The sequence below is a fragment of the Rhagoletis pomonella genome, unplaced genomic scaffold, assembly GCF_013731165.1.
Source record: "Rhagoletis pomonella isolate Grant_MI unplaced genomic scaffold, Rhpom_1.0 Rhpom_scaffold_00007, whole genome shotgun sequence".
In the NCBI taxonomy this organism is placed as follows: domain Eukaryota; kingdom Metazoa; phylum Arthropoda; class Insecta; order Diptera; family Tephritidae; genus Rhagoletis; species Rhagoletis pomonella.
In genome coordinates, this window is record NW_023458561.1 from 37228053 (window position 1) to 37240640 (window position 12588).

Sequence of the window (12588 nt, forward strand, 5' to 3'; positions counted from 1 at the left end):
AAAAAAAAAGAATTGTAGAAATCGGTTAACGTGGTCCAAGGTTATGCGGTAACATACATAAAATAATATATATATTCCGACGAACTGATAACCTGCTCCTTTTTGTGAAGTCGAAAAAGGTTGAAGCCAGGAAGATTGCCACCTGGGTAGTAAATCAATATCAATTTAGATGACAAGTTAAATTAAATATTTTAATATGGGTCGAAGCGAAAGGGGTTTAAGTTAGCTCTATTTCTAAAATACTTTTGAAAGTTTATTTCTAAAATACTTTTGAAGGTTTATTTATAATATATTTTTGATGGGGAAGCAAAAAATAATAAAATTTAACTTAAATTCGTCGAATTTTTATAAAAGTTGGAAAATCAAACAACAACAGTTGTGAACAGTTTCATTTTTTATTTTCAATTTTATATGAATTAAAATGTTTGCAAACGTCAGAAAAAAAATCATGGCCGACGAATTGAGAGAATGAATTTACCTTGTACTGCATTTTTATCATGCTCCTTATCTAACAGAAGTTAAGGGATAAATATAAAAAAAAAATCATTCGTTGTGCGCATCAAAATTTTTTCGAAGACTACTTTTGCGTTTTTTTTTTTTTATACAACAAGTGCAATTTACAAAATCTGGCGTTGATTTTTTGAAATTTTGTTGCTAACGGTCTCCCGCATTTTATTTCATAATAAATTCGTGCTTATAAAAAAAAAAATGCAAAAATCCATCTTAAAAAAATGCTCAAAAATCAGCGGGATTTTTTAGCCGTTTGAAACATGAACGCCAAAAGGATAAAATTGAATAGGCTAAAAAACTACATACTCGAAGATTTTCTAGAAATTCTGAAAAAAAAAATTAATTTTTTATGAATATTTTACGAATTTTTGTGAACTTTATATAAAGTGTGCAACTTTGATTTATATGGTTTATATTATATAATGCACTATATTTTTTATAAATAGCTAATTAATGCAAAAAAGTATTTATGAAAATAATTGTGGATATTATATTTGAACATTGCGTACACTTCCATTTGTCGCCTAGTGTATTTTCTTATTTTCTTTATAATGTAGAAATTAGAATACACCATTAATCCTTAAAATAATTTTAGATTTTTAGATAGCTGGCAACTTTATTAATATACATATATATAAGTATATAACTTAAAACATACTTAAGTATGTATAAGCTATAATATTGTACAGTTTCATAAAAATCCGTCCGGCGGCTGCCGTGACCGTCCGTAACGTGAAGTCGCTCAAATCAGAGTAGAAGCTCGGCCTCATATTTACCAAAATAAATGAGTGTCAAATATTTACCTGTTTGTTTTTATTTGAATTTGTTTAAATTTTTGAGTGAATATCTGTTGCTTTGCGTAACCAATTTGTAAATACAGAATTTAAAACAAACCAAGCGAGCTCATTGTTTATCCCATTAACTGCTGCTGCGTTGCGTATTATGTGTTAATGAAGCAATCAATTTAATGTCACTGCAATAGCAGACAGCTGTCTGTATAATGGACGCGCACTTTTCAAACGCAATCGTATGTATGTATGTACGTGTTGCTTACCGTATAATGCAGTTGTTTTTACTCGTATGCCATTGTTGTTTTTACAATTTTATGCTTGTCAACACCAAATAAGCACATTTTAAACGAAATCATATAATAATCACAACACACAATCACGTTTGCACAAACTCTTCTTTTATAAACGAATCAAAATTTATCTACAGGGCGTATACGTAATTAATTTAGCAAATTTTTTGTTGAAATTCAAAGTTCTGCTCATCCATTAATGCTGCTTGTAATGAAATGGCTTTATGAAAATTAGATTGGTAAAATTACCATTCCATAAATTTAGCGTTTCGACTATAAAATTCATTTTAAGGTGATTTGAATGGGCAGCAAAGCGCGGTAATTAATTGCAACCAAGGCAGCGTCTGACTTTCACAATTTTTGGCCGGATTTACATAATTGCGTCTTGGCAACAGCAGTGCGAATATAAATACAATAATATTTGATATCTGTATTATACAACTTTTGGGCCGGCTGCCAAGCAGCATAAAATATTGAGCTTGAAGGACGAACTTTAAAGTTGTTGATTTTAAGAATTTATTGCAAGGCTATAGAACGGTAGATATAAGGCCGCATGGTGCCATATAAACTTTGCTAAAAAAATTTACGTTTTCCTAGGATAAAAACAAGGGCATGCGCAATGTAAAGATCCTTCTGTTCTAGCGCCGATCGGGGCGGTCAAAGAGCTACTTATACTTGCAGCGCCTCTGCCCTTGCCGTCCCTTGTCTGGAACAACCACTGCAACCTAAACTAGGCTATGTAGATTCGCGAGCTTCCAAGTCAGGGTTGCCAAAATCGTAAATGCTTGGTATTTCGCTAATTTATACCCACTTTCATATTACGTGATGCCTAGGCAAAAGTAATGCATAATAAATTTCAGTAAAATCGCAGCACGATTACTACTTTTTGTCGTAGCTCATATGCAGTATATGTAGAGCTATGCCACTGTGAAGGGTTCAATCTATGGAGAATTTTAATACTAATAAACGTCCATCGAATATCGCCGCAAGGTACCAGGCGTTCGGCTGTGCAGACACAAAGTCTATGCTACTGCCTATGAACAAGACAGTCCCAGATCATTCAAGGGCTACCCCAATGAAAAGCATCTTATCTTAAGAAGCTAAGGGTATCCAATGTGAGCAAGATCCCGAAGGATGTTACAATAGTAGACGGATCCTCAAGCCAAGCATCGGTGTTAGTGGCGGAATCGGCAGCAATTAAATCTGGTGCCAACTATGAAAGGGTCCGTGAAGAGAAATCATGGATTGATTTTTCTGAATCGAATCACACTGCAGGAACGCAAAAATTATACCAAAAAATACGCCCAGACACGTATACTTAATTTTGGGTCGTACATTACAGATCGGTATAGCGTTATTCTAGATCAGAACATTTTCGCAAAATATTTTAATTTTAATTTTTCACTGTAAATGAAAAAAGGTCCAACTTTATCAGGGAAAAAATTTGAAAATAGCATACTCGTACATGGCGTATGAGTAACACTCTTTCCTGATCTCTCTCCTGATACTTCATACGAAAAAAATATTACGTATTTTCACTTGACCATTCAAACCTTTTATTAACATTACTATCAATTTTTTTCGTTAGTTAAAGTTGGATTTTTTTTATAAAAATTAAATAACTTCGGAAAATTACATGATCTAGAAAAACAGAATACCGATCTGTAATCTATGACTTAAATTTAAGTTTGCGTATTTCGGCGTTTTTGTGTCATTTCCAAATTTGAGATTTTCTCTACAGGGTAATGAGCTGACTGCATGACAACTACAGAGAGAGGGATCAAATGACTGAAGCGCCGCGGCCGTATTCATACTTCTCGAGGTTCTCCGTTATCCACCTTTATACCCGTCACTTTATCGGGCAAGCGTATCAGGTGGTTATGACGACTCATCTACTTTAGTACGATCTTTCGACATGCGTTAAGCTTCTATGCAATAATTGTAATGGTAATGGTATTGGTAATTACAATGGTAATGGTATTGGTAATTATAATGGTAATGGCATTAGTGATTATAATGTTAATGACTTTGCGACTAGCGATTGTAATGGTAATAAGATTCGCCAAGGCAATTCTCATGGCAATGGTAATTGTATTTTCGATGACATGGGAAATTGTATCGGTAATGGTATTGGTAAGTGTAATGGTAATATCAGAGATAATGGAAGTGGTAATTGTTTAAATGTTAATGGTACTTGTAAAGGTAATGGAGATGATAATATTGCTGGCAACAGTAATGATAATAAAACATCTAACTTTACTAGCAATGAAAGGTAGTTGCAGTGGTAAAATGGTGGTAATGGTAACTGTAATGATGCAAGTAATTTTTAGCAAAAAAAAAACCGACTTCAACTCCCATATAAAAAATATATATATATCTCATGATCCACTGATCGGATCTCAACCAGATTAGTATGGGACCACCTCTGAGACACTACCTTTCCGATGCAAAAAGAATTATCGAAATCGGTTGACGTGGTCCAAAGTTATGCGGTAACATACATCAAAAAAAAAAATATTCCGACGAACTGATAACCTCCTCCTTTTTTGGAAGTCGGTTAAAAAGTAGTTCTTAAGGTAATGATAATTGCAGTATATATGATAATTTTAATGATAATAATGCAAGTAATTGTAATGATAATGATGAATCATAATTTCTAAACTAATTTCACCTATAGGGTGGAAAAACTTAGTCTCATCGTGTCGTTCGGAATGGACTTATATGAAATGCTAAGGCAATTACCAAAGAAAGCTGTAGGAACCAAAAGGACTATTGGGTATGGGAATGGAATCTAAAGTTTTTCATCCGAAGGTCAGTCAGGTAGCACTTGGAGACTGATATTTCCATGCTCGGAAGCCTCAATCAACAACAGAGGGCGTAAAGGTAATATATTTAAGGTCGATTCTACAGCGGAATAAGCTGAGAAAAGCATCTAGAAATTAATTTCCTCATAGAGGAGAACCATTAGCGAAACGCCGGTACTGCGAGTTGAGCAGAGAACACCCTCAGGTCGAGAAGTCACAGATAGCGGCAAACGCGTTCCCAAGAGTTTGGTCGAGATCGTGTCAAAGCTCTCTGAATGGATGGGAAAAACGTACTGGTCTAAAAATCATGATAACAGCCCGATTCCATAAGTTGATTTGAGCGAGTCTCGTGATGGTTTGTCGGATTTGGAAATGAAGCTAAGATGTGTGGGTCTTCAACGCGGAGACTGTAAAAACACGTTAAGAAACGGGAGGAAAGTTTCGGAAAAAAAGTAAGAAAGTCATATTTTCTAAGCCCCCAAGAAAAAGCTTCTCATAAAACTGCATTGTCGCCCATTTGTGTGATAGTAGTATTAAGAGGCCCCTCACATACTGGAAAAGAGGCTCTGGCAGGGGTTTTAGTATTTGCAATTAAATTTGATTACTGGAAAAATCCACATAATTTTATCGGGATCCTTTTCAACTCAGTTGACACTATTAAAGTTTTAATCACGATGAGGGCTAAGAAAATAAGCATCTGTGCTGCTACTAGTCCTAAAATCAACAAAACTGTCAACACATACAAGCAGATGATTTTAAAGAATGATGAATGAGGTAGATTAGTCTATTAGCCAAAACTATTTTTGCACTGCAAAATGATATGACCACATCTCCTCACTTGTGCGAAAGTATCTGATTTGTGGTTTTTGCATGGAAAGGAGTTCAATCATATTACAAGCACATAATCGATATTTCATCAACAAGAAATCCATCGTCGTTGTTGCACACATAAATTGACCAAAATTTTGGTAACCTAACTAAATTAAATCATTTTAAATGGCCACAATTTGCGTGAAGTAAAGGGAAATTATAATTAATTTGTGTATGAGAATTATGTGAGCATGTGCGTGCAAAGCAAAGGACATTCAATAGTGGATACATAGGCATTTATTTATGTACGTGTGTATGACACTGGCTAATAAGATTTGATGGAATTTAGTAAAATCAATTAATCTATGTATACCTTACCTTGCAATTCAAGGAAATGAATGAAGCGTGCATAACTTTATGGTTGAATGAACAAGTGGGAATGAGATGAAAAGTACTGAATTGATGACTTGACGAAACGGCAACGGAATAATTTTGGTTAGAATGGTTAAAGTAGTAGATATGTATTTTCGAAATGAGTACAAGTCTGTAGAAAAAGACACGAGGCAAACGATGGAGCTAGTAGTGTTGAGAGCAGCTGCTTTTTTGCGAGTTCTGGCCACTTTTTACATACAGTATTGGCCAATACATTAGCACCCCCCTTTTCAAAGTGGTATTGTTTCCAGCTCATGTTTAATTATTTCTTTTTAGGAATTTTCAATTAAAATACAGTTCATTCTCTAACAAAACCCTTATAAACCCAAGCTTAAAACTTCGTAAAAAACTACAAAAAAAAAATCAACAAACTTTCAAACTTTTTTCTCAGAAGTGTTAGAATTTTTTTGAGTACACAGTTTTATAGCCGCTTCAATTTTAGTCTAACAATGTGCATGTTTCAAGTTAATTTTTTAGAATTTTTTTCGCTGAAGGTGTTGCGGGATACTTCCATATAAAATCAACGGTAATTTTTAGCTACTTGAAACTTGCACTTTGTTTGACTAAAATTGAATGTGCTATAAAATTGCGTACTCAAAAAAATTCTAGCACTGCAGAAAAAAGTTTGAAATTTAGGTAAAAATTTGTTGCGTTTTTTTTTTGTAGTCTTTTACAAAGTTTAAAACTTGGGTTTATATGGGTTTTGTTAGAGAATGAACTGTACTAATTAATAATTCTTAAAAATTAATAATTAAACACAAGTGGCAAACAATATCACTTTGAAATGGGGGTGCTATAGATATGGCCAATACTGTACATATGTATAAGTATGTATTTCGCATCCATTTTTTTAAAGAAAAATTTTATATCCGCATGTCATCATCAATTTCGTTATCCAGTTTTAAATGATCAAATGTTTAGCTTCTATTTGTAATTGATCAAAAGTTTATGTCCTGTGTTTTTATAACGAAACATTATTATGTCCAGTTTTTAATTTACCAAAAAATTATATCTAATTTTAAAATGGCCTACAATTTATTTCCTGTTTATAAATGAAAAAACCTTATGTCCATCTTTTAGATGATCAAAAAAACGTAAAGCTTTTATTTTACCAACAAATTATGTACAATTTTAAAGTGGCAAAGTCCAGTATCCATGTATGTCCAGTTATAAAATTACTCAATAAATCATAAAAATTCTCAAACATTTGTGTGCCGTTTTCACATTGGCAAAAACTGGTGTCCAGTTTTTAATTTTAAGCTTTCATGTGGTTAATAATTATAGTCATGTGAAAAATAATAATAACTCGAGATTTTGACCAGTTTTGGTTATCTTTTTTTTGCTCGTTTAAATTTTATTATTAATTTTTTTTTTTAATACAGCGCAATATGTAAAAAAAGCCATATGAGTCTAAATTTCAAACTTTGCCGAAAGATTAGGAAAATTCAACAAAAATTTACAACAACGAATTTTTTTTTTTTATACAGAATTTTTATAAAAATCTAAGTTTTATATCCCATTAAATTCCAGCTTAATATAGAGCAAATTTAAAGTGGCTCTTTGCTGCTGGTGTCTCGCATTTTTTTCCAAACAAAGTATATTGGAGATTCTTTTTTGTATAGAAGAACATAACAACACCACCCGCAAAAAAAAAAATATCAAAAATCAAGGCGAATTGTTAGCCACTTTAAACTTACTTTTTCTTGTGCTAGCACTTAATGGGCTACAAAACTGCATACTTAGATTTTTTGCTAAAAATGCTTAATAAAAAGTTTTGCTTAATTTTTCAAATTTTTCTACAAGGCTTGAAGTCTACACTTATAAACTTTTAGTTGAATAATGAAATATAAAAAAAATAATAATAAACATTAAGCAAACAAAAGGAAAATCGCCAAAACCGGTCAAAACTTCGTGTCCCTTTTATTTTGCACATGACTGTACTATGTCCTAAAATTACAATAACAAGATTTAAGTGAATCTATTTTTCGGCCAATCATATTTTTGTATACTCACTTTGTCTCATCTTTGGATGGTATGAATTTGATGCATTCTCTCTTTTGGAAATTTGTTTCAATCCAGCTGCGAGGTGTATGCTGCCGGTCGGGAAGCGCGCCAGGGTGATCAGCAAATATTTTCAAATGGTAGTTAAAAAGAAAATTTGCAAAAAGAGACAAAGATTAGTTGATTTTATATTTGTATTAGTTTTTAATTGATGAGCAAAAAAATTAGCATTACTGTTATTATATTCATTCAATGGTATATTTTTTACATTCCGTTGAGACATTTCATACACGTGAAAAAGTACTTAGTTTTGTTTCTGTGTAAAAATATATCGTTTTTTTTTTTGGGTTTTAGTTTCGTACAATTACCAACAATACTTAATTGGAAACACAGTATACAACAATAATAAAAGACAAACTAAAAAAAAAAAACATAAACACACTAAGGAAACAGATAGTAAAGTAGTGAGAGTTTAGTTGAGAGTCATAGAGAGAAAACATGGGTTAAAAAAAATTTTAAACTGAATTGACTGAATTTGTCATAACAAATTGAAAAAGTATATACATACATACATATATACAAGTAGCAATGAAATAAATGCAGAAAATCAATCAATGCAAATTAATCTTAAATTAAAATTATCGAAAACTGTGAAAGAGATGTGTTATAGTTATATGCCAATTATGTATGGAATCATTTATTGTGGAAGATTTGAACACATAAATTATAGAGGTTTGCATTAAGTTAGTCAAAGCGTAACTTTGGCGTTGTTACTATCAGCTTATAAAAGCAAACATTTTGGCATCTGCAAGAAAATTTAGAAGAGAGAATGCGAGTTAGATCGTTCTCTGTGCATCATTTTTTGAACTTTAAACTTTTTTTAAAGATACGCTTTCACTAACTCAAAATAAAGTTTTTGACTAAAGATACAGTGGAGTCAGAAAAGCTATTCACATTTTTTTTTTTATGGTTAAACTTAAAATTATAAGGGGATGTGAGCACTACAATTCTTTATTTCTATTCAGCTTTATTGGGGCTGTAGTTGACTAAATTTTATAATATTTGATTTCATTTTTATTTTTATTTTTATTTTTATTTTATTCATGTTATTCACGCTTTCCTGGCTATCGAGTTATCTGATTCATTGAATATCACGCGCCAAAAGATCGGGTTCCTTCCTTCAAAGGCAAAGTTTGGGTTGGCCATTGAAATGAGAATACCAGATCTCCCAAAACTTAGACAGTTGAAATCCGTTGAAGCAGCGACCCAGACAAGATAACCAGTACTTTGATTGGTTGTTTTGCGAATGGTGTCGGCTAACAAGAAGCAGGCAGGGGAAAAGTGGTCACATGATGGCACGTTAAACCTACCAAACATCATAAATAAAAGATCCACGAAACTACTTCAAAGGGCATTTAAACCCCGAAAACGGGAGGATTGGTCCGAATATTATATAGCGCAGAACGCATATAAGAGAACGTATTTAAGCTGCTCTAGAGAGCTCTGCAGTGATACTGACATCGTGAAAGAGACTGCCAGCAGAACCTAACGGCTGGATTCTCTCAGAAAATCTGAAAGATCTTATATTAGCACTCTCTACGAACCCCATTTTCCGGGTAACAGGTTGATTCCTGCCGCAGATAGACATATGGAAGTCTAGACTAAACTGGTACTTATCATCAAGAGTGGCTACTCGGCAGTCAGTGCGGTATTTTATAGCCTATTTTGTCGAATTAAAATCACCGAGGGTAAGACGGCATGTATGTTAAGATGCTGATATGGGGGTAGTCAGGCTTATAGGGGTTATATTAAGAGCTTTAGGGCCTTTCTAGCAGTTGGACACGTTCCCACTCATTACATTACGAAGCTTCAGACCAATCAGTATGGAATCTGATTCACGGTCGAAAAGTAAATTAGATATCATTAGAGCAAAGTAGGTTTTTTTGTGTAAAGCCTCCCTAGTGTTCGCCAACATGCATACCAAAGTGAAGAGTTCTGTGATTCAGCTCAGTGGAACTGGAAGCAGGTGAGTACATAATGGTAGCCTTTGCTGATACAGAGGGGGTATATGTGCTCTGTGGACAGGAGGCATGGAGTGAACGCGACAATCATAGGTTGGTTACACCTTAATTTATCTATAAGATTGCTGACGTGGGTGAGGAAGATAGCCTTCCTTTGCACCATGACAGATAGAGGATGCCCTCAGTTCGGGATACTCTCACCACTTTTGTGTTGTGTTTGTTAGGGGACGCAAATCTTCGCCTGGCCTATTGTGATTCCTGGTGGCGTTCATTGAAGGATTAGGGCCTTAAAACCACGTTTGTATCTTACGACACGCAGGATGTGGATTATATTTGTGGGAAGGACTAAATTGAAAAAAATAGTGTCTTCTGTTTCGGTGAATATCAATTTATTCGTTAGTCACAAGTACGACTTTTTTCAGTCGAAATGCGGACCCAACCGTTATTCTCTGTGTATATCTTCAACTTCAAAATCGTTATAATTTGTTGTTCAAGTGATATTAATTTGGGAGACGGGCCTGTGCAAGCAAGTCATTCATAAAAAATTCAATAAACAAGATTTGTATAGTAAAATTTAAAAAATGTTTTTAAAGGATTAATTATGGAACGAAATTATATTAGTACGACCAATTCCCATAGAGTGTTCCAAAAGCACACCGTGCGCGGAATACAACAATTTCAGATCATCTTTGGAGTTTTTCGTCCACTAATGTCCCGTACCTATTTTCCTAAGATTGGTTCATACGAAGTGGAATGCCGCGGTCATCGGCGGACACTGTAGTCTAGTGTGTACATTATTGAAGAGATTTCTGATCAAAATACCTACTGACGTTCAGAGCAAGTTTATAATGCAATGCTGCAACGTCAATCTAGCCTCTGGCACAAACTTCCCTAGTCAGCTTCATTCGACTGATTAAATAATTGGGACGGTGAGCATTGGGCACCGTATTGCGTCTTGATTGTTCGTATTACTTGTTGTAGGGTTTTTAAGCTGCTGGTATGGCAAATGATATATGAAATGCGTCTAATTTTTCCCATTCAGGCTGGCTTTGTCCACGCGTGAAGGCACCTCTCAAATCTTAATAACAACACTGCGGGATACATGGAACTACATTTGTATTTCTACTCCTAGCCCATCTTCTTCCATTTCAACCAGCATATTTCCAAGAAGATTCTTCCGAGTAACAAAAACGCATTAGTATGCTCCTCGCCAGGTGTAAGCTGCTTATAGGAGAATTTTATCGAAAGGGTGTCGAAGCTTATATTATCTAAAGAGGGATGAGACAGTTCTCCATCTTTTCTGTAACTGTCCGGCTTTATCGAGGAGTAGGGGTCGTTTTCTGGGGTCTCCTTACTTTAGTTACCGCGACAAATTGGAAGACTTAGACTCTAGGTGCCTGGTGAGTTTCGTGGCTTAGCAAAGGGTAATGAAAACTATGTGAGTCTCTGCGTAGCAGTGGCAGCTACACCTACCTACCTACCTACCTACCTAACTGCGCCGTTAATCCCGATTATCTTTGCCGTCTGTCTATGGTATTAGATTTTCCAGGTTCCACTTGACGCATAATTAACTGCTGTGCCGGCAAGACTCGTAACAGTCGCATACATTTTGATTTAATTTTAATTTTTTTTTTTTTACTTTATATTATTGTTTATTTAAATTATTATTTTTTATTTAATATTCTTTTCGATAATTACATCTTCTAGTTCTTAAATTGACTACTATAAAAAACTATCTTCGTCAACTAACTTCCTATTTTACTTTTTCACCTTTAATTTTATCCTTTAATGCAATGCCTGAGTTCTTTTATGTGCATGTGAATGTGTGTAACAGTGCATGGCTGTGCATTGAAGTGAAGAACAATCAAATGAAACAAATAAATACTCGTACTTTCTTAAGAGTAAAAAGAAAAGTTTCTTACACAAACTGGTAAATTTGTATTTGTGTGTATATATTTATATGTTGAATGTATATTTATATGTATTTATATACGGCTAACAAGACAAGCAAAAACCTTAAAAAGCCAACAAAGAACAAATTTTGCAAAGTGTTGTTTAACCTTTTTTTGAGGAGACAAACACCGTTTAATTGCATTTTTTATTATTTACAGCTCATAAATAGGCAATTAGTGTGCAAATGATAGCAAAGAGCATACTTAATTTATTTCTATATTTTTTGTTGAAAATTTAAAAAGTCCTCGAAATTAGGTAGGTACATAATAGCGGTCACTTTAAAGAAGGGGGAAAGAAAAACGGTTATTTATGCTTACCAAGCTGGCACACTTGTTTTAATAAAATATTTCGGGCTATTGATGTGACAAGGTTATACGGTATAACGGTCGTCGGTAGCAAAAAGTTAAATGAGAAGAATATTATTCAACTAAGTAAGTATGTATTGATGGTCGCTGTGACTGAGTGGTTAAAGGTGCGTACTATCACTCTCTGGACCTGGCTTTGATTCCTGGTGGGGGCAGTATCTAAGTTAGGAAAAGTTTTTTCTAGAAGCGGTTGCCCCTCGACAGGCAATGGCAAGCCTGCGAGTGTATTTCTGTCATGAAGAAGCTTCTGACAAAATCATTTGCCATTCAGAGGCAGTGTCAAATTTTAGGTCCCCTTATTTGTCTAACAACAAACACTTGGCAAAAGTGTAAGCGCCAAATTATTCCTATGATGATCATTATTAAGCCTTGATATTTTCTTAAAGACTGTTTGTTGGTCATCTACTGATGAAAGTGACTTCTGCTCAACAAAGTTACACTTAGAAAAGTAGTATTTATTCGAAGCAAGGTTCTAAAACAAACTACCTTGCTTTGCTTTTTGCCCGAATCGTTGGTAAATTTTAAATACTGAGAGCTATTTTGAATGCAGTTGGACCATAATCAAAATGAGGTTATACACGCTTGCATGGTTATCAGGTTATGTGGTTATG

The 12588-nt window shown here is 34.1% G+C and overlaps 1 protein-coding gene across 1 annotated transcript in view; it reads right to left on the bottom strand.

The window, feature by feature from the left end:
* Positions 1–7787, bottom strand: part of LOC118743799 (transient receptor potential cation channel trpm) — a gene marked incomplete at its 5' end in the record, with an annotated part of 161503 nt that extends 153716 nt beyond the window's left edge. The window contains 1 exon segment of the mRNA XM_036476564.1: positions 7651–7787. Coding sequence (XP_036332457.1) covers positions 7651–7787 — 137 coding nt within the window.
* Between the last annotated feature and the right edge of the window lie 4801 nt (positions 7788–12588).